Below are 23,666 nucleotides of genomic sequence, written 5' to 3'. Positions count from 1 at the left end.
CCCAGAAAGTTCTATGTGCCCTTTTGTAGTCAACTTCTCCCCTGACCCCGGCCCCCTGGTAACTACAGATCTTATTTCTATACCAACAGCTTTATGTTTTTCAGAATGTCATATCAATGGAATTATACAGTGTGTAATCTGTGTAGTCTGGCTTCTTCCACTTAACTCTTTTGAGATTCATCCATGTTTCTGTAGTATCTATCAGTAGTTCACTCCATTTTTGTTGCATTCCATTCCTGAATGTCCAGATTATTTATCTATTTAGCAGTCGATGCTTCCAAGTTCTGGTGATTATGAAAAAGCTGCTCTAAACATGCCTATACAGGTCTTTGTGAGCCCTTACATTTTCAGTTTTCTTGAGTAAATACCCAAGTGGGGTTGTTGAGTTGTATGGTATGCGTATATTTAATATTGTAAGACACTGCCAAATTGTTTTCTAGAGTGGCTGCACCATTTTACAGCAACAAATGAGATTTTCTGTTGCTCTGCATCCTCTCCAGCCTTTGGCCTTCTTTATTTCTGATGGAATTACTGCTTTTGTCTCTGGAATGAACTCTTAGTTCCATACCTTCCTAACTCTGATCCGTCCTTCGAACTGAAACCAGAATGAGCCTCTAAAATTCCTTCCACTCTTAGTGGCTCTGACTTCCTCAGGATAAAGCCCAGACTCCTCAATCTGACATACATCTTCGAGCTCTGAGCTTTATCAGATACCCTCCTAACAACACCCACTGTGACCTGACTCGGGGCTTCCGTGCAGTCCAATGCTGTGGAGCATTTGTTTTCTACTTTGTATTCCCAAGACGCAAGCACTGTCTGAATTTTGGATAGTGTTGGCATTATGCAACTGGCTACCAAGGTACTTTTTTTTTCTTCGACTATTTTTTTTGAAAACTTTCAAAAATTCAGGAAAGTTGAAAAACTAGTGCAATGAACATCCTCAGTCAGTTCAACAATTGTTAACATTTTGTTACATTTGCTTCATTTGTCTATTTATCGTATGTCCATTCTTCTCTTCCTCTTCCGCGTCCTCCTTCTTCTTTTGCTAAACCATTCGCTCAGCAAGTTGCAGGTGTATCTCTCTCCTAACAATTAGAACGATCTCCTTCATAACAACACCACTACTACACCCAAAATAAATTTAAAACAACTTTCTAATATCATCTACCACTATTTATATTGCTGTTTTTCCAGTTGTCTCCAAGGTTTTTCTCACAGTTTTGTTTTCCCTGTCAAGATCCAATCAAGCTTTATACACTGCATTTATCTACCAGTGCACATTGGTCTATGACTGAGTCTCAGTTTGCCCAGCTACCTTCTTCTGTTAAGCCAGATGACACAGTTCTGTCCCTAACCTTCCAAAGACTCTCCTGTGAACCCCTAGCTCTGTTCAAGGTTCCTGTAGCTTTCTGCACTTTCCAGAAGCCTGTGCTTAAATCTATTGGAAATTCAACATTTTGTATTACAGACCTTTTGTTGAACTTTCTATTTCCCCTTCCAGACTGAGCAGAGCGTCTAGCGGGCAAGGAATGGGTGTTCCTCGCCTCGGTAGTCTCCCTGCTAGGCGGTCATTGCTCAATACACATTTAAAGAATAAATGACAGATAAACAAGTTTCTACTGTATAGCACAGGGAACTATATTCAGTATCTTATAGTAACCTATAATGAAAAAGAATATGAAAACGAATACATGTAGGTATATGTATGACTGAACTGTTATGCTGTACACCAGAAATTGACACAACATGGTAAACTGACTATACTTCAATTTAAAAAAAAAGAATAAATGACAGAATATGACTTCTAGGTCCGTCATTGTAAAGAATAAATAAATGGACTCTGGAGGGCTGGGAGCCAGGGGGAAGAGGGTAAAGGGCAGGTAAGGCAAGGGTCTGAGAGGCCATTCTCAATACAGAACGTTGCTCAGGGAGCTTTGGGTATGAACTGCACACGCCTTCCCATCTAGGCAACATGCTAGGTGTTTAATTAGTTGGAGATCAACCTAGAATCTAGCAGCACTGTAGACATTTTGGACCAGATAATTCTAGAGAAATAATTATAAACACAAACGTCAAGTCTCCTGCATCCCAACAGCCCACTTTTGTTTGCACAGCTGTTCTGCTACTTTCCTGATGTGTTTTTAAGGCTCTATCCACTCCCAGTGGGTCCCTAGATTGGACCAGGACCAGCACAGCACTTTGTGACCGTGGTCAGCAGGGAAAATCACTCTGAACTCCCAGGATGAAATTTCTCTCTGAATATTAGCCTTTTCTGCAGTTAAGCTTGTATCTTTGTGGCAAACTTTTCTCCTCGATAAACTTCTATCAGATACTTCCTTCTTCTCCACTTCCCACCACCTGTGGGGTTAATTCCAGGATCATATACTAATTCTGATTCCAGAGTGACTCAGAGGCTGCACACCAAAACTATTTTAGGTGGAGTGTTTCCTCCTGAGTCACCTTGTCCCTTGGTGGCAGGCATCCTGCGGATTTCCTCAGCTCTGCTGTAGAGAACAGGAAGCCAAGGCCAAGAGCAGCCAATCAGCAGAGCAGCCCAGTGACTCTTCCCGGTTCCCGGAGGACCAGCCAGAAAATCCTGATTTAGTAAGAATTCCTTGGCAAGAAAATGGGGAGTTTACTGGAGACAAGTGCCTCCTATTTTTTTTTTTAATGAGTACACATATGTTTTCTAGGAGGCTGGTTCAGAAAGAGTTTTCTTAGGAGTGAAATTAAGTAATTGTTTTAATTGTCCAGGGAGACTTCATTAGACGCTCTCATTAATGCAATAACCAAACACAAGGAAATTGCTTCACTCTCCTTTCCAGAATCTTAACAGATTTTAAAAGTCAGCCATGTCCTCTTCATTCACTTCTGTCACCCTTACTGAACTATCTTCCACATGATGATTGGTCCCCCCCCACCCTCCCCACCAAGTCTTCATGACTAACTGGGACATGAAAGCATCATTAGAGACATCTTTTGGGGGCTTGACTAAGACTGGGCAATACTAGCCAGGCATGTGGCCCTTCCCTGACCCCGTCTGCCCAGCTGACATCAGCATTCTGTCTAACTAACCTATCTGGCCTGTATATTTCTCCCACAAAAACCAGTGTGTCTTCAAAACAGCAATATAGGCAGCCACTACTGAGGAATCCAAATGTCCAAACGTGAAACCTATTTGCAATGAAGAAGAGAGTTTAACGCATAGAAGTGTATCAGGCCAGGGTGAACATGGTTGAAGAGTCCAAAGACTATGTCAAATCTTGGGCTTAACTTCTAGTTCCTGGGCAAGCTTTTATATGTTTCTCAGATCCATTTTTTTTTAACACGCAAAACGGAGTTAATAATGCCTTCGCCTTAGTGTAGTGAGAATTCATTTTCTGTTTATTTTTACTGTATATGAAAGCTTCCAGCACAGTGCCTGGAACAAAGATACTTAACAGATGTCAATTTATCCATGACTATTTTAAGGAGGGGCACTGATTGGCAATGACAGCATTTAAAATGCTGAAAATTCTTGGAAGCCATGGCACTGGTACAAGATGGGAAATGCTCAGCAAAGCTACTCTCTTTACATTTTAATGAAAGGTATTCTTGGTCATTCCTCTCCAAGGTACAAAATATTGGCAAGAAAAACTTCAACTAAACCCTCTTAGAACCTTGCAAGTATGTCTCATAAAGCACATGTTACCTTACATGGCAAAAGGGAATTTGCAAGCCAATTGCCGTCCTCAGAGATTATCCTGTTCTCCTTTCTCCTTGACGTCATTTCAGTGCCTGCTAGAATCTCTAGGACAAAAGTCTCAAGGTGAGAAAAACTGAAAGCCAAGTCAAACATTTTCAGTTTTCAAACATCTCTGCTTAAAAGTTAATGGGAGAGGGGCTGGGTGAATATTGCCTCAGGAGACTGTAAATTTTGATGCCGGATGATTTTGTGATGGAACCTCTCCCACCCTCAGTTCATCCCCATCAAGTTACTTCCTTTTGTTACTTGAAGATTTTAGCTCCTGGCTCTCTAAGGGCAGTCATTCTCTCCAAAGCTACCGTTTTTATAACTGTTGATTTTAATATTCACTGTAAGTGACCGTTCCAGTACCCCACCCTCCCCGTGGCTTTCTTCCAATCCTCCTGCCTCCGCCCTGCTTCGGCCACTGACTCCCATGGCCACACCTTGTATTCGTCTGCTAGGGCTGCCATGACAAAAGAGGTGACAAGCGATAGAAATGTATCTTCTCACAGTAATAGAAGCTGGAAGTCCAAGATCAAGACATGGGCAGGCTTGGTTCCTCCCGAGACCTCTCTCCTGGGCTCACACGTGGCTGTCTTCCTGCTGGGTCCTCACATGGTCTTTTCTCTGAGACACCTGGTACCTCTCTGTGTGTTCACATTTCTTTTTCTTGTAAGGACACCAATCAGACAGTTTTAGGGCTCACTCTACCAAAATTATTTTAACTAAGCCTGTATCTCCAAATGTAGTCACATTCTGAAGTTACAGGACATCAACATATGAAATGACAAGGGAACACAATTCAGCCCAGAACACACCTCTAGACTTTGTCTTCACCACTTACTGAGACACCTTAATCTCAAATTCCAGCATCCTGCTTCTCATCCCCTACCTTCCATCTTTCCATCTCTTTCTCTTTCTGCTACCTCAAACCAACAATTCTTCAACCACATTGTTTTTCCGTTGTCTTTGCTGTTCTTTTGGGGGGACAGTAATTAGGTTTATTTGTTTTGTGGAGGTGCTGGGGATTGAACCCAGGACCTTGTGCACACTGGGCAGGTGCTCTACCACTGAGCTATGCCCTCCCCTCTGCAACCACACTGGGACACACAAGCTACAAATCCAACCTCCCTCCTTTTTTTTTTTTTTAAACTCTCCCTCACATTCTGTCAGATGTTTACTTCCCTCCTTACTTGGATTAAGGTCCACTGTTCATCATTATATGTTTTTGATTCCTTTGCCTCTTTTTCGTTATGATATTTGTTTGACAAAATCCCAGTCCTGGTTGATTCCAGCTTTCTTAACACCCTCTGCCCAAATCTCTACAAGAGACCTGCACTGGGAAAAGCACTTAATGAGTCTAGACTTGTGCCTAGTCTCGCTATAAATTTATGACATCAAGTGGGCTCTTAGTGCCTGCCAGCTTCTGTCACATTTCTCTAGACCTTTCACCATCCTAGGCAACTGTTCCCTACCATCTCCTTTCTCTCCAAACCTGTAACACCCTCTCCCCATCTTCATTCTCAGCTGATAACCTGCTTCCTGTTTCACGGAGAAAACAGAAGTAATCAGAAGTTCCCACACCTCCAATCCCGTAGGCTCCGTCTTCCTTCTGTTACTCAGACTGAGCTGCGCATTCAAAGGCCAGATCCTCCATCTGTGCACATGCGCCCACCACTTCCCGTTTACTCAAGAGCATTACTCCAGCAAGTCTCCCCTCTCCCTTATATTGTCCAGTCCCACTTCCCCTCCTCCCACCCCCCCTCCTCCCACCCCTCAACAAGAACATTCCCATTAGTATATAAATGTGATAAAGTTTTTCCCATTAAATTAAGTTCCCCTTGACTCCCACTTTCCGTCCAGCTAAACTCTCCGAAAGGGTTACCTCTTCTCTCTGTCTCCAATTCCTCTTTTCTCATTCTCTTATGAACCCATTCCATGGACTCGAGTCTATCCCATCACCAAAGCTTCCTGTGTCAAGGTCATTGTGACCTCCAGAGTGCTAAATCTGACAGCCATTTCTCAGTCCTCCCATATGACTTGCCCTATAGGCAGCCTTTCACTCGGTTGATCACGTCTTCCTCAACTAGAAACTCAACTTCCAGGAGAAGCTCCTGGTTTTTCTTCTAACTCATGGGCCACTTCTCAGTCTTCTTTGCTGGCACCCCCTCAGGTTCCTGAACTCTATCCACTGGGCTGCCCAGGACCTTGTCCTTGGGCCTCTTTCCTGCCTACACTCATTCCCATAATGTTTCATGCCTTTCAATACCATCTATACACAGACACCTCTCATACACTCCATCCCAGACCTCTTCTCTGCCCTTTGTATTTGTGTGTCCAACAGCCTAACTGGCATCTCCACTTGGATTTCTAATAAGTGTCTCCAAACTTGGGATGTTGGAAACTGACCACCTCCTCTCCCCTCCCAAACTTGCTCAGCCTGCTCTTTGGCTCATTCAGTCAATGACAACTTTGTTCTTCCAGTTGCTCAGGTCTCAAGCTGCGGAGTCATCTTTGACACACCCCTTTCTCTTGTATCCAACTTGTCACCAAATACTGTTGACTCTATCTTTAAAATGTGTACAGAACCCCGCCTTTTCTCACCATCTCTGCTACTACTATCATGGTCTGAGTCACTGTCACCCGCAGGAAGGGTGCATTGTTGAAATGGGTTTAGAATTCATGTCCTTTCTTTCACCCACATCCTTTACAACCTATTCACGATACAGCAGCCAGAGTGAGCCTTTGAACATAACGTTTTTCTACCCAAACTAATCTCGGATACTGCTGTACTCCCCCTCCCTCTCTTGGCTCCAGCCACCGTGGTCTCCTCACTGGGGTTCTCTTCTACCTCAGGGCTTTTGCACACTCACTGTTCTCACTTCCTAAACTGGTTTGCCCCATGTTCTCTGCATGGCTCACACCCTCTACTTCCTGCAGATCTTTGCTCAAATGTCACCTTCTCAGTAAGCTCTTCCCTGACCTCCCTGTTTGAAATGACACCCCCATCTCCATCCACATCCTCTGGTGCTCCTACCTGTCCTCACCTAACTTATTTTAGCCGCACTTACCACTACCTGATAAGCTATCTATTTTACTGATATGTATTCTTTTCTTATTAGTCTCCCCTGTAGTAGAATGCCAGCCCCAAGAGAGCAAGGATTTTAGACTGTCTTGTTCACTGATCTCTCTGCCCGGCTCTCAGGGACAGTGCCTGGCACATAGGAGGTGCTCAGTAAATATTCAGCCAAAGAGGTTGTTACTCTTCCTGTTTTCCCCAAAGTTCTAGTGAATGCGATTTTAGGCTTTGCTTCTATAACGCTGGGAGAAAAAAAAATCTAATGGCCAGATTTTGCTCAAAGACACTAGAGAAAAAAAAATTGTCACAACCACTAGGGGGTGCCAAGAAACCTCTTTGGAACTGATCACAGTTTAAGACTACTAGTTTCTAGGTTAGTTTTGTTTAAATCCAACTGTGGCTCCAAGTATCTCAATTTTTCAGAAAGTGTAAGTACAAAAAAATTAAAAAATGTTTGTTATAAAAGTAAGTTTTTATTTTCTTGACTTAAAAGCAGGTATGTTATAGAGTATTAATGCTTTCTGGAGGATAATGACAAATCAAATATAAATAAATCTGGGATCAAGATTTCAAGGTACAAAACTCTTTGGTACAGAGAGGAATAAACAAGCAGGCTTTCCTTCTGATCTCTGTACTATTTTTGACAATTATGTTCCTACAACTGCAATTTTATTGCTAGTCACAGCTTTCATATCTTGCCTGGTCCTTCTCTATCACTTGACTTTGTGTTTTGCATACATAATCTGTTTAACCCACACATTATCCTTGTGGAGAAGATATCATTTTTAAATTCCCATTTCATCACTGAGAAAATTGAGACTAAGTCAAGCAGAGTTCTGGTAGAAAGGGTGCAAAGAGTTCAGGCACTCCTTGAATTCCTTACTGCCACCGCCTACATTATCTTTACCACATTAGTGCCAAGATGCCTTCCCATAATCTTCGTCTATGTCATCATAATTAGAGGGGATCTGTGACTCTTTAAATTTAGGGCAATAATTCGGAAGGGAAAATTCCTAAATCCTTATTTCAAACTTATTACGCATCAAATCTTAATCAAATTACCCAGCTTACTTACCCCTTTTCCTAGGTAGTAAGAGATACGAATTTTTTCCTGTTATTATTTTCCAGACAGATAGAGATAATAGATGTAAACTCTTAAGAGGAAAACTCTTCCGGTCTTGTCGCAATGAACTCATCAACTGTGATGACTTGTTTATCTCACCTGTCTGTCCGTTTCTTTGTTCTTTTTGTGCCCCCTGCAGTTTGAACAATGTTTGGTGAGTAGTAAGCATGAAATAAAGAACGCTGAATAAAAGATCGATACATAAAGTCAGAATATTTGAGCGAACCCTGCACAACGTGCTCTTGTGTGAGATCCCCTGGTAGTTTCCTCATTAACCCCCGTCCAGGCTTGGATGAAATTTGCCAGGCTCAGTTCCAACCCCGACCCCAACTTCCTTCTTAAAACATGTTCAGAGTTCAATCTTCAGTGCTCTCATCCAGAGGAAAATGACTTATTTTAAAAAGCAGTAAGAGCACCGCATTCCTTTGGCACAGGATGAAGACCAGCTCAGCTCTTGGGCCGTTTGTCTATTGTTCTCCAAACAGTAAACCACTATTTCCACACCGAGAGACCGCGGGGGGCAGTTCTGTCCAAGCCCTGGGCTCCTCCTGAATATGAACTGAAGGGTGACCCAGAAAAGGGTAGGTGAACTCGGGGAGGTGGTGCGGGGGGGCTGTGTGGGGAGACAGGTAGGGAAGAAAACCAAAATAGGCTTCATGTAATTCTACACTCTTGAAATCTCCTGCAGGTTCTGAGCAGGGTAAAATGGGGTCTCGGAAATGTGGAGGCTGCCTGAGTTGTCTGCTGATTCCGCTTGCACTTTGGAGTATAATTGTGAACATACTATTGTATTTCCCGAATGGGCAAACTTCCTATGCATCCAGCAATAAACTCACCAACTACGTGTGGTATTTTGAAGGAATCTGTTTCTCAGGTATCATGGTAAGTGTGACTTCGGAGACTTGGGATGGGAAAAGGGGAATTTTTACTAAGAATTAACCTGTTCCTAGTAAAAATAATGAATGATGGGGAAATCACTCTACTAATCCTGGGTTTGGGGATAGGAAGATGGGTGAGGGTAGAAAGGCAGGTAGTCCATTAGGACTTGGGGAGTAGCTTTGTTTTCTGTAAGCCGCACATTTATGGAGCTCCAGCAATGCAGGAAATTAGTGCTAATGAGAGTCTGTGGGACACTGACCTATAGACATATCATGTCCTCATGTAACCTGTGTATCAACATATGCTACTTAATCTCCAGTGGCATTGCTCTTTTCCAGAACGGATTTTCTATCTGCATTCAGAATTCCTCTAGCTTGGAGCGAGTATTAAGACAGCGGAAAAAGCAGACTCGAAGATTCAGACAAACTTGAATTCAAGTCTAAGCTCTGTCATTTATATCATGAGACCTTAAGCAAGTTACTCAAAGTCTTTGGGCCTCAGTGTCCTCATTTGAAAAATGTGAACAGTGACATTTACTTTTCAGCGAAATTGTGGGGATCAAATGAACTCTCATGTACGAAGTGTCTGGGACGGACTGACATGTAGTAGGTAGCCAGTGATTACTGTGATGAGAAATACTGATTGAAAGATGGGCCACATTATCATTAAATAGTCTGACATTTTACCCCTAATAGTGGAGAGTATTTTTGAAAACTAAATCAAAGTTAACACAGTAAGAATCCAGGAATGTTTTCCAGATGACTTTGCGCTCTTTAAAAACAAACTGATAGTAAATCATGTTGGCAGCTCAGAGGAAAAGACACTTTTCCTGATCATATCAGTTCTAAAAAAAAAAAAACAAGACCAAAACAAAACCCATTATGCCCTGTAAGCTTATTCTACCACCAATAATGTAAAGGAAAAGCCATTATAATCTCTCTCTAGATCTTTGTGGGTGTTTAGTTATTATAATATTTGAATAGTTTTGTTGGAAAGCAGTTTCATTTAGTTGCCATTTTGCAGATTAAATCTGCAAACTTTAGAATATTAACACCCAGTGTTGCTGAAGGTACTATGGAATAGATACATAATGGGTGGTGGTGGTGGTGGTACTGTGAATAAATGTAAGGTTTTTTTGGAGGAAATTTTGATATGATAGAGTAAGATTCATGAAAATGCTTATGCCTTTTGACCCTGTAATCCTAAATCTGAGGATTCATTGTGAAGAAATAATCCAAAATAAGGAGAGAAACGTGTACATAACTGTTTGTGGCAGCGTTATTTATAGTAGCAGAAAGCTAGAGTCATCCTAGCATAAAAATGGCCAAAAAAATGATGGTGCACTCACTTCATAGCTGATGAAGATTGTGGTGTGAACAGGTAGCCACATGGAAAATGCCTGTTATTTTGTGTTAATGAAAAAGAGAAGTAACAGAATGGTGAAGGAACTATGATCACAACTATGGAAAATACACGCATGTGGGAAAACCCTGGGAGTAAATATCTAAAACCATGGGAGGGTGATGGAATTGGGGGTAATTTTCCTCCATTATCCTTGAGCCCTCTGGGTTGCAGTTTTGTTTTACAACAAAAGCAGTTTCTCTTTCAGCACAGGCCACGTGTGTGCTTCTCCTTTGACACAGCACTCTCGGGTGTAGATCTAATCATTTCTACCAATATTGTGAGAAAGCCAGCGACTGCCCCTGGCCTGCCGGGCCCTGGCTTCTCATCTCCCCTCAGCATGTGATGTAATAAGCGGCAGGTTTGCAAGGCTTTAGTATGATTAAATCAGAATCTATTAAAAACTGTGATAACTAATGGTGTTGAGAGGAGGGGAATCTAGGACCCTTTTGCCTGTATTCCATGTAAAACTTAGAACTGTGAGAAGAAGCTGTTCTCTATCTTTCACTGTCTAGGAGTTCTTGAAAAATATCCTTTCAAGATCAAATCATTCAAGAGAAAGGAGAGGAATATAGGTAAATGATTAAAGGGCTAGATAACTAAATGACAGCTGAAGGAATTTAGAAACTGGGATGTTCACTACAAACATTGTTCCTACTAACAATGAACTCAACTTCAGGACTCAGTACTGAACAGGAGGGCTGGAAGACAGGTGGAGAATCTGCCAGAAGCAATGCATGGTCCATACCTGCCCAAACCAGGGACTGTAACAGTAGAGGAACCCATGTTCTCTCCGGGACTGGAACCCTTTGCTTAAGATACCAAGAAAGGGAAGTAAACACATTGAATTCTCCCAGTTTGTTGGCATGATACAGATCAAGCACACTGTGACTGTGAAAATCTGACTGTGAGATGATTTGAATGCATGGGGAAACTGAATTTACTTTACTTTGGATTAAGAGATTTAGTTTCAGATAAACTGTACCTTTCATCTGCATTCCCAGAGGGCAGTTAGGGGAGAGAGGCTGACAAACAGCAAAGTCTGGTGAATGATTTTCCTTTGTCCTCCACAACTGTGTCAGTGAGCTGTGGGGATTTGCTGCCAAGAGTGGTAGTTTCATGTCCAAACCATTCACTCCTCTTTCATCATTAGATTTTAACATCTGATAACCATGATATTAATAGATACCATTTCTCAATCTTTTATTATGAATCAAGCACTATATTCAACATTTTACATAGAATGCCTCAGAGCAACCTCAGGAGGTGAGTTCTCAGTACCATTTTTAAAGGAAAGGATTCTGGAGTTCACCCAGCTAGAAAGTGGCAGATCTGGGATTCGAACCCAGATCTACCTGATTCCAGAGTCTACACTCTGATTATGAGCATGAATGCAAACCAGTATTCTATTTCTGATACTTTCTCTCTTCCCTGCTGTAGATGCTCATAGTAGCTGCAGTTCTTCTTGTCCTGGAGAGCGATAACAACTATAAATGTTGCCAGAGTGAAAACTGCAGCAAAAAGTACATGGTAAGAGCAATGTTATTTTGAGGATGGTGGAGTGGGCTCCGGCTTGCTTTGTTCTCACTCTGAAACATGAACATACTGATGCTACTGTACCCTCTCCATGATCCTTCCAGTTTAGAGCCCAAGAGTTAACTCCAAAATTTATCTTCCACTTTGTTTACACTTTGTCTTCCACTTTTGTTAGGCTGACATTCTTCTAGAAATTCAGGACTGAAAGATGCATGAAATTAGACAATAATACTACCTTTTCCTAACTAGGTTTCTGTGAGTCTATTTTTTCCCTTGTCAACTTTATTGAGGGCTAATTTACACAGAATAAATGGTCTCTATTAAAAGGGTACAATTCCATGAGTTTTGAGAGATAACACTCCCTATGAAACCACCATCATAATCAAGATACAGAACATTTTCCATCACCCTGAAAGGTTAATTTTGGGTCTACTTTTTGTCATTATAGATTAGTTTGTATTCTATATAAATAGAAGCATGTAGTATTTGTCTTCCGTATCTGACTTCTTTCACACAGCATCAGGTTTATTCCTGTGTTGGGCATATGTGATATCCATTTTTTTAAACTGGAACTTTAAAAATAATAAAAATAGAATCAAGAGAGAATAATACAGCCAAATTTTCTAACCCTGTGTTCAACAGGTAGGCACTGGGCTCCAAATGTCCACCATTACCCATCTCTTCCTTGTCACAGTCATCATCATTTATTCATATTCGCATAACACTTTATATTTCTTTCAGATTTACCCAGTGAATTAGATCATTGTTACTCCTGTTTTATAGATGAGTCACCTGTGACTCAAAGAGAATATGATTCATTAACTAGGAAGAGCTTTACCAGAGGTCTGGGAGGCGTCCTTTGCAGTGGTGGTTCTACACATTGGCTGCACACTGCAATCATCTGGGAGCTTGGCTCAGAATCCCACCCCTCGAGACCCTGACTTAGTTGGCCCAAGGTGCTACTGGATTTTAACATGCATCCAATATGGTATGGCCTACTTTCTTTATCTGATGCCTCTGGAAGATTAAGTTAGCTATCTAATTTAGCACTGTGCCCCTACTTTGAAAGCGCCAAGCAGAGAATCCTGAGGCTCCTCTCTCCCTTCCTCCTGCTCTTCCCGCTGAGATGCTAGTCATCTCTTCCAAAAAAGGACACTATGACCTCATCTACAAAACAGAAACAGACCGGCAGACATGGTAAACAATCTTATGGTTACCAAGGAAAGGGGATGAGAAGGGACAAATTTGGAAGTTTAAGATTTGCAAATGTTAGCCACTATATATAAAAATAAACTAAAAAAAAAGTTTCTTCTATATAGCACAGGGAACTATACTCAATACCTTGTAATAACTTTTAATGAAACAGAATATGAAAATGAATATGTATATGTATGTATATGCATGACTGGGACATTGTGCTGTACACCAGAAATTGATACATTGTAATTGACTGTACTTCAATTTAAAAAAAAAAGAAAAAAACATATGAATTTTATTGACTATTTCCATATACACGGGAGCCTTCACAAAAGAATGAAGACACCAAAATGTGACCAGAGCAGTAAGCATTCATACCCTTTAGACGAAGAAACAACAGATTTGTAAAGAATCATCAAGTCAGAGGGGTTTGGGCTAAGAGTAGTAAATGGTGAAGAAGTAACTAGGAAGGTAAGATTTTGGGTTTTTTTTTGTTTGAGGTGGGGTAATAGATTTTTGTTTTTTATTTCTTTTTAAATGGAGGTATTAGGGATTGAACCCAGGACCTCATGCTTGCTAAGCATGCATAAGATTTTATTTAACAATGTTTATTTACACAGATTTCTTGGCCCCAAATTCCCAGTCTCTGGTGATAAGCATGTCTTCCTTCCTCCTGGTGCAGAGAGCACCTTTCACATGGAAGTTTTATGACCTGTTTCAAAAAACAAGGATGAGAGGGTGGGGGAGCGCAGAGTCACCTTCCTGCTTCTGCGGTTTCCTCAAACTCCTTCAGCTTAAGATACTAATACGTCAAGTCCCCATATTGGAGCAGAGTGACCCGAACCCCGTCAATCTTATGGCTGCTATCCATTCCTCCCCAGAGTCTCATCTTCTGCCAACATTCTATGGGCTGTTATCCCTGGAAAACAAAAATTGGCCAAATAGGGGTATTTGAAATAATAGATATTTTGATTATACTGTATTACATTTCAAATAACTTTTATATCCACTGTGTCCTTTAATTTTTGAAACAGCCCTGTGAGATGGATGCTATAACCACCTACATCATCTACATCTTACAGAAAAATGAAACTGACTCAGAGAGATTCTTATTCCTACTCTATTTTGAGGCTTATCTCGGTTGTGCAATTATATTCACTCATTAGACTGTTACTGTTTATGTGCATGTACGTATATATTGTGCTATGGTTGCCTACTTCCCCAGATAAAGAGATTCTTCCCTGATCTTTCCAGTGATCAGGTTAAGGGTACATTTAGTGAACAAGGAGCTCTGCCTTCTGAAAACAACCCTCCTCCTTTTTCAAAGACGGCATTGGTGAATAGATAAATTTTTTTAAAGAAGTATAACTAACAGAAACCTACTATAAAAAAAAGTAGCTCTATTTATCTCATACCATGATGAGACAAAACTCTATTAAAATAAATATGGGAAATATAATTTGAAAGAGCTTTTAATCATAGGTGAAGTTGCCAGTGAAATCATTAATATCAAATAGGAAAAAAGCATGGTGGTTCTTTTCTTCTTTGAGTTTTTAAAAATTTTTTTCTGATTTTCCATAATGATCATGTATTAGTGTTACATTCATAAAATAATTCTAAACAAAGAAATACAATTTCAGACAATGTTTGTTCCAAAAGTCACAAGTTTTTTTGTTCTCCCTTTTTCTGGCCTCGGCTTTTGAATTTATCATCAGCTAGTAGGGCACACTTCTGTCCGGTGGTTCTGTTCTCACCTGAAATCAACATTTCTAAAACTAAATTAAATTTTCTCCCCAGTCAAGCTACCCTCCCTGGCATCCCTATTTCTGTTTCCCTTTCATTCAAGTTCCAAACTCTGGAATTTCTTTTATTCAGTCCATCTCCTGCTACTCGTTTCCTCCTCAATGTCTTTTGTCCAGCACGTGTCTCTGTCATCACAACTCGGAGTTTTCTCCACATGGAATTCTTACTTTGGGGCCCTCTCACTTCTGGCTGGTGTGCCACCACTGCCAGAGCAATTTTTCAAAATCATTTATTTGTTCATGTCACTTCCTTGCTCAAAAACTAATTCCATGGCTTGTTGGAAAAAGAGCTGTTCCAGGCCTAGGGCAGCATAAATTCAAAATGAGCTTGGGAAATCTTGTGCCAGGAAGCAAGGAAGTCTTCAAAGAATGATAGGTTATGTCAAAGGGCACAGCCACCGACTTGAAGGGGTGCGCCCACTGGCCATATTGAGCCCATTTGACCATCTTAAAGAATAATAGTAATCATGAGTTATAACACATTGAATTAGAAAATCCATGAGTCCACAATAATACAGAAAGTGAGAGGCAGGGGAGAGAAACAGGAAGTGGACGTTCTGTGCTGAAACAATCATAACTTACAAATGCAGGAGAAATCATGCAATTAGAAGGGCAGCACATTACAACCACTTACATCGATAATTCGTGATCATTGAGTATGACGCTCATCAGCAGACGCTAAATCCATCAGTTGAAATGTCTTTAGGGAACAAGATATGAGACAGCCTCAAAGCATTACCTCACAAATCATTTCCCAATGGCTAAGTGGAAAATGAACATTTATAAATCTGAAGGACACCACCCTAACCAAGAGATCAAACTTAGCATCATCGGTAATAGTGAGAGGCCCATAATGTACCCATACCAATCATGTGTTCTTGCCAAAACATTTAACCCAAGTCCAACTGTGAGGAGACAATCAGAAAAGCCCAGAAAATGGGACATTCTACAAGACAGCTGTCTGGGAGTCTTCAAAAACAATTTAATATTCTGAAAAACAAAAAAGGCAGCAAGACAAGTATGGATTAAAGGAAACTAAAGGGATGTAACCTTGTGCATAAACCTTCTTTGGATGCTGTATAAAAAAGTGAAAAACAGCCGCAGAATAATAGAATACCTTTCTTCTTGGGAGGTATGTACGGATATGCTAACAGGTTGAGACAACACAATGTCTGCTACCTACTTTCAGATGGTTAAGCAACAAAAACGTAAATAAATAAATGTGTATACAGATGTAGATATACAAAGGAAGGGACAGAGAGAGAGCAAAGCAAAAATGGTCAAATAGTCACAAAAGCTGAGTCTACGTAAAGGGTCCTCTATTTTCAACTTTTTTGTTTTTTTGAAAAAAATGTAATAAAAGGTTGCTGCGGGGAAGAGCCACTTGCCCTGAAGGATGAAGTCCAGCCTCCTTAATTCAACATCCAAGGTCATCTTCTGCCCTGATGCACCAAGCCACACTCACTTTATATGTGACTAAAGGGCTGGCATGTGGTTTCCCAGCGCAAGCACCATGCCAATCTGGTCATCATCAACTCCTCTCCTTCACTGCTCTGTAGAATTCCCCTCTTAGATCAGATCAATCTACTTACTCCCCCAACTCAGCTTGTACTGATCTGCCTGTGAACATTGCTCGTTCTCTCTCCTCAAATGAAAACACCCTCCTCCCCATCAACCCCCTTCCTCACTTGAGGATAAATATGACCATCTGGGCTGACACCTGGTATTTCCCCTCATAGTCCTGTGTGTGAATATATTCAAAGATCGTCTTCGTAAGAGCAAAGCAGGGATCGTAGCTTGTGATTCGCAGAGAACCCACCGTACCTAGAAAATACCCTCTTCAATAAATACGTACAGATTCATTGAACACATCCCTTCCCTGCATTTATGTCTGACATGATCATTTTTTTATATCACCATTCCAGAACAAACAGGAAGAAGTTTGGTAAATTATGAATTTCCTGTATGAAATGCCAAAAGAGGGGTGGAAAAAGCCTCTAAAACCCTATTTTTAAGATCAGGTGGATTTGGATTAAACATTTCCATTTTGATGTGGACGTCTGGCATAGCACAGACTGCAGTAGGCATGCACGAGCAGGGGAAGGGGCCTATCTGAGCATTTATCCACAGTATCCCTTTGTCTCATTCCACGGCGCTAACCTCCTTCTATGTTTAATTTAGGCACTGCTGTCGATGATCTTTTCTGCCCTTGGAATTGCTTTCTCTGGATACTGCCTGGGCATATCTGCTTTGGGCCTTCTTCAGGGCCCTTACTGCCGCACTCTCGAGGGCTGGGGGTATGCCTTTGAAGGCACCGCAGGACGGTAAGGGCTAACCCCCCAAATCAAGGAGGTCGGAAAGTCAGAAACACCTGGCTTCATGCTCCTACTCATTTTCCACCACCACCCTGGGGCTCTGTGAGGCTGGGGCTGCTCTGCGTGCAGAATTTTCCTATTAGTTTCCTAATATCCCGACCAGTTTGTTCCTACACAGATCTTTGTGTAGGTGTTTCTCTCTCCAGTCGTTTACCGTCTTATGCATTCACTGTTCTGAGGCTGTCCCGGAGATGTCCAAATGCAAGGCATGTTCCTCCCACCCTGAAGAGCGGGGCTTCATGGTTATCATGGTCTGGCAACTGCTGGGTTTGGGACCTGAGTGGTTCTGGAGAGCCAGTCTTATTTTGTGGCCAGGGTTGACATGTCTGTTACAGACGTGAGAGGGCTCGGCTGGCAGAGAGTCACAGTGCCCTGGGATGGTGCCACCCGCGGCTGTACCATCAGGGGTTACAAGGAGAAGAAGCAGGCAGGTGAGCAGCAAAGTGCAGTCTGAGATCCAGGGACACGAGTATGTGCAGGAGGTTGTGGAAGGAGCCAGGAGCTTATCGAGCTTGTACTGAAGGAGCGTCCAAGGGTCGCCTTGCTCAGAAGGCTGGTAGCTCAGTCAGATGCTGAGGGACCCAGTCCAGCATCACAGAGTGCCTCACACTGGCACTGTGCTTGGCTTATGGGCCTTTCAGCTTGGGAGGTGGCAGCGCCCAGACAGAGGTACGGGAGAGGGTCACCGAATCGCACCCTGCCTTGCCCTGCGCTCAGAACTCTAATGGAGTGAAATGAGGGCATGTCCATACCATTCCGTGGGGAGGTTACATTTCTGAGTGCTTGGAGGAGACACTCCTTTGGGACTGAAGGGGCTCAGGAAAGGGGACCCTAACGTAAAAAGTCCTAACGGGTGCAAAAAATTGTTTTCTGCCTTCAGCCCCTCTACTTTTCCTCACCGCCAAACCAAAGAATATTCCCCTCTCAAAGCAAGAATCTCAGGCTGCCCACATTCCTCCTTTAAAGTTGCCCTTGATATTTGCATTCACCCGATTCCAGTTGTGTAAAAATGTTAGGAGGTGAAACAGTGAAACAAACGTGTTCCCCTGAAGGGAAGCTAAATCTCTGGTCTCCAAGGGAAGTTCCCAAGGCCTGGTGAAGGCTGGGTGGAGCCAGTGTTAATGGGGAACAAATCAGCTGTTCATTTATTCAACAAATATTTATTAAGCTCCTACCATGTCCAAGTCTTAGATCAGGAGCTAGAGAGTCAAAGATAAACTACACAGGTTCGCTTCCCTAGAGGAACCCACACAGACCTAACAGAACCTTCTGCTGAGATGGAGGCCATGGAAGGAACACTGCCCTTGGAGCACAGCGCATCCCATAGGGTTCAAGTCTCCCATCTCCTACTTACAAACGATATGGCCTTAGACAAATACCTGGATATCTCTGAGCCTCTGTAAACTGGAGATAATAATTATTTCTACCCCGACAGAACTGAAAATTAAACAGAAGTAAAGAACAAATTAGATTTAATAAATTCTCCACATGCCAAATTTTATCGTCATCATTACTTTCCATAGCCTTCTATACTGCATTGATGTCTTCCGTCTGCGAGGCGGCCAGCAAGTCCAGCCATTGGCATGCTGACCATTGAGGGTCCTGAATCAGTTTCATTCAACAAGCATTTGTTGACCTTTGAAATGCGCCAGGCACTGCCTTAGGCCTTAGACGTGGCCATTCAGAGATGGATGAATCACAATAGTGCTCTCACGGTGCACAGTTTAGTGAGGAAATAGATATGCAGATACAGCTAAAGATAGAATTTTAACAGTCAATACTGTGATAGAACTGTGTGCAGAGATTGTGGAGAATGTATATCAGAGCAGACTTCTCTATTCCTTCCAGACCCTGCCAGTGCCCTTATGACTCATTCTATTTATACAAGAATAAATAGGACCCCTACCCTGGGAGAAAAATAGAAACCTTGCAAATCATCTTTCTTTAAAGCGTGGACAATGTATGCAGAGCATATACTGGGAACAGTCTAGAGCAAGGGTCTTGAAGGGATTCCTTGGTGGCAGAGACTGAGTTAGGAGTAGGAGGGTGTCTGAGATGGGTCTAGGGAACTGGTAAGAGGAAATTACATTCATACTGTGCTTTATACGTCCTGAAGCATTTTGCATACCTCTCACCGAATATTCACAACAATCCTAGGGTTAGATATTTTAAGCCCATTGTCCAGACAAGATTCTAGAGGTCAAAGATGTCAAGTCCCTGGCCCAAGATCCTACAGATCCAAGAGTTCTGTCTCCACAGTCAGCGCTTTTGACCACTTGAGACTTAAGGACTGTTAGCAATATTGAGAAACTCTCTGAGTGCCTCTGAATGTCCTAGAGCACAGAGAGCAGGAAATAAAGAAAGGGATGGAAGAGAGTTACAGGAAGGGAATAGGAGAGAAATGGAGGGGGGAGACAGAAAAAAGAGAGAGAAGAAAGAAGACATGGTGGTGGTGGTGACCAAAAGGCAGAGCTCACCCCTTTCAGCCACAAGCGCCAGTACCCAGGGCCACTTGGCCAATACCAAGGTTGCCTGAATTGCTGTTTTGAGAAAAAAAAACCATCTTGCTACTAACACGATATTAATAAACAACTCTGCCCTGTAACTAGGTTTGATTTTTTGTTTGTTTGTTTGGGGGATTTTTTTTTTTTTTTTGAGAAGACCGGTTTTTATTTCAGTTTAGTTGGACAGAGAGAGTGTCACGCTTGGAGAAATGCTAATGGCCATGGCTGACCTGGAAGTGACCAAAAGTCAGTCAGGATGACTCAGAGTGGTTTTAAGATTATCTTCAAAGCCGAAGTGATTTAATCCTCACAGTCCTGTACTAACCTAGACGGACTGAACCATTCAATCTTTTGTGTTTCCACTGCATTATCTAAATCTCCTTCAGAGCTGCAGAACAGCAGCTGTCTAAAGCAGTGGTCCTCACACTGTAGACCCCAGACCGGCAGCACCAGCATCACTTTAGAAACTGAAGGTTTCCAGCCCCATCCAGACCTTCTGAATCAAACTCTGAGCTAGGGCGCAGCAATCTGCATTTTCACAAACCTTCCAGAGAATCTTGACATAGGCGCAAATTTGAGAGCCACTGTTTTAAAGGGCTTTGGGACAGAGTCTAAGAATAACTAGCATCATTTCTCTCTGCTCTTTTACCACCTGTGTGATTTTATATCCACGCCAGCTCAGCCCTGTCCCTGACAGCCCAGGCTAACTTCTGTGCTCCTTGGAGATGGGCAACCTCTGCCTCCCTTGGTATTGACATGTGCTGCCTTTCATTGTTTTGAACTCTTCAGTATGCATCTTGCCTCTTAAATGAATTAGAATTGTCTGAGGCAGGCACCATGTTCATAATTAGCATAGCCTAGAGCAGTGCATACTAGGTGTTCAACGTATGTATCTGAGTAATTCTTATATATTATATCATACTTAATAATGTTATATATTTTAATCATATATATTAATTTCCCAAACATATGAATATTCATGACCTTCTTCCTTGGACCCAGTCTTTGGGTTTGGCTATGGCCACGTGTCAGTTGATTATTTCCTTCCTCTCTCTCAGTTTCCTTACAGATTCCAGCATATGGATCCAGTGCCTGGAACCTGCACATATAGTGGAGTGGAACATCATTTTATTTTCCATTCTCATAGCTCTCAGTGGGCTTCAGGTGATTGTCTGCCTCATCAGAGTAGTCATGCAGTTATCCAGGATGCTGTGTGGAACCTATTCAGTCATCATACAGGTAACAGACCCTCACTGGCACCTGTACCTCCTCCATTTACCCCCACTGTCCAGGATTCAGTGAGTGTTATTGAAAGGTTTTTAGAATTTCATCATTTTCTCTCCATTCTTACTGCCTTCATGCAGCCTCTAATACCTCAGTTTTTTTTTTTTCTAATATTCCAATGTGTCTGTTGGCTTGTCTCTAGGGATTAAACCAATGGAATAATTGTAAAATTTCATTCTGTGTTGTATGGTGAAAGCACTACCAGTGTTTTGAATGAGCAACATTTCAGTGTTCTATGTAGAAATAACCCAAAGCTCAAAGAGAATTTATTGAGAATTTCCCTAATCATAAAATAATTGAAGGCTCACAACCCAAACCCACTGAAATAATTTCTCTTTTGAATGCTGCTACATTCAATTAATAATCCTTTTTTTATATTAAGACATTAGTGACTGGTTTTGGAGAAATATGTCTTTCCTGGTAGTTTCAAACAGATATTTTCCTGTTCTATCCTGTTTTGAATATGAACTATAAGTTTGAGTTGCTACATGGATTATGGATCATTAATCAAGTCAAGTTTACTCACTTTGTTTTTCTTTTCTTTTTTTTTAATAGCCTGGAATCATTTGATTAAGGACAGGAATATTTTTCTTTATCAAGATATGGCCATCTGCCTATGTCTACTGTATAGACTTGAAGACAATATTCAAATGAGGATATTTTCTCCAGCTGTTTATTGTCCTCACTGGAAATGCCAATTATGTGACCCTTCCGTTTAGAATTTTTTCCTAAGCTATATGTGTCAAGATCTTCAGAAATGTTCATACCTTCTGATCAAACAAATTCAATTTCAATCATCTAAACTATGAAAATAAATAAGAATACAAACTATAACTTTATGCAAATACACATATTTGAACATTATTTAATATTCTGGAAAATTATAAATACCCCAAAACTCTAACTTTTAGGCAAAAGATTAAATAAAGTGTGGTACATTAGTTATAATATTGTGCAGGCATTACAAATGATATTTTAAAGATTATGACTATTGCTATATGAAAAAGCAGATTACAAATTTATGTTTACAATATAAGCATAATTATCTAAAACAAAAACAAACCAACAAACAAAACCAAATAATCAAAATATAGACCTGGAGATCATCATTCTAAGTGAAGTAAGCCAGAAAGAGAAAGAAAAATGTCATTTGATATCGCTTATGTGGAATCTTAAAAAAAGGACAAACAAGCTTATCTATAAAACAGAAACAGACCCCCAGACACAGAGAATAAATTTATGGTTACCAGGGAGTAAAGTGGGAAGGGATAAACTGGGAATTCAAAAATTGCACTTCTTGGGAAGTGATGAAAATGTTAGCTATCTTGATTGTGGAAGTGGTTTCATGGGTGTATACATCTATCAAAATTCATCAAATTGTACATCTGAAATATGTGTAGTTTACTGTACAGGAACCATACCACAATAAAGGCATTAAAAATTTAAAAAGAAAGAACGAATGAATGAACAAAAGAAAGAAAGAAAAGAAAGGAAGGAAGGATATACGATTAAAAACTAAACCTAGAAGGATTTACACAAAAAATGTAAACTGTGTTTGATTTGGGTCATGGGTGATCCTTCTTCCTTTTCTACATTTTCCAAGTTTTCTTTATTATGTTTTACTATTAAAATACTTTTTAAAAATTCATATTTTTGCTATTAAAATTTTTACTATTTTTCCCAACTTTAAAGGCATATGCTTTTCCCACATAAACATGTGGAAACATGTTTCCAACCTTGACGATCTGTAAACGTCACAGAATAGCACCTTAATCAGTGTTCAAAGAGGAAAGTAGTGAGGTAGATAAGCCACAAAAAAGTTTTATATGAACTTATATAATCTAACTGAACTCTTGACATTATTTTCTCACTCCTGGTGATGAGTGTGGTGGTCTACAAGACATAGACTTGAAATAAATGAGCAGTTGAGGACATACTCAATGGGTTAGAGAGAGTGATCATTGACCAGTTGATACCTGTGTTTTGGGGGGTTACCACTACCTCTATTTATTGAAAAAAATTTTTTTAAGTAAAATGTTTATAAATTTTCTACCTATACTTACCATGGCCTCCTGGAGGACAGCAGCCATGTCTTATATTTTGTCATCATCCACAGGACCTAGCACAAAGTGAGCATAAGAGACATTCAACGTTCTACATTGATGCCAGGCACTCTGCTCTCTGTGGCTGCTCTGCTGAGCACCTGTCTCCATCATGGGCCCACTGGACCCTAACCCTTCTGCCACTTCCCCACTACTCTCCTCCGCAGACACAGTCAACAGAGTTCTACCAATGCCTGCTCTGTGCTAAAGCTGGGCAGTAGTACCAGTAGTCTGGAAAATGCCTCTTTCTTTTGGTACCTCCTTTAAGGGAAGCGGCCCTATCCCCAGCCTTTGCTGAATCAAGCATCTTGAAAGCAAGCCATGCTGGGTACCGCATGACCCCCATGCTCAGTACCTAGCTGACAGAACTGGGACCAGCATCCAAGCCATGGGCAATCTATTGTCACTCCAGTGGCCAGTGATTTAGCCTGAAGTGAAACACTTTCCAAATAAGATTGGTGGTTATTCTTGCTTGAAAATTTGAATTATGAAGCTGTAAATGAAGCAATGCAGACATTGCTGTTGGCAACATGATTAAAGGATGAGGAGGAAAACTAACATACAGAGAGTATCTGATTACTCTATCAAGCACATAAACTTACCATATCCAGCATCCTCTTTGTTTACTTCTCTCAAAGACTCCTCAGTCCTCTTGTA

General features: G+C 41.2%; 1 protein-coding gene across 1 annotated transcript; it reads left to right on the top strand.

Moving 5' to 3' along the window:
* Positions 1-8,353: 8,353 nt before the first annotated feature.
* TM4SF18 (transmembrane 4 L six family member 18) lies at positions 8,354-22,504 on the top strand. Its single transcript, XM_006202791.4, has 6 exons — positions 8,354-8,510; positions 8,618-8,811; positions 11,650-11,739; positions 16,926-17,068; positions 20,682-20,862; positions 21,463-22,504. The coding sequence occupies exons 2-6, from the start codon at positions 8,635-8,637 to the stop codon at positions 21,475-21,477; spliced, it is 606 nt and encodes a 201-aa protein (XP_006202853.1). The 5' UTR covers positions 8,354-8,510; positions 8,618-8,634; the 3' UTR covers positions 21,478-22,504.
* Positions 22,505-23,666: the final 1,162 nt, after the last annotated feature.

Source organism: Vicugna pacos, chromosome 1 (genome assembly GCF_048564905.1).
Source record: "Vicugna pacos chromosome 1, VicPac4, whole genome shotgun sequence".
NCBI classification, from domain to species: domain Eukaryota; kingdom Metazoa; phylum Chordata; class Mammalia; order Artiodactyla; family Camelidae; genus Vicugna; species Vicugna pacos.
The sequence above is the reverse complement of the archived record's forward strand: the minus strand, read 5'-3'. Positions and strand labels throughout refer to the sequence as shown.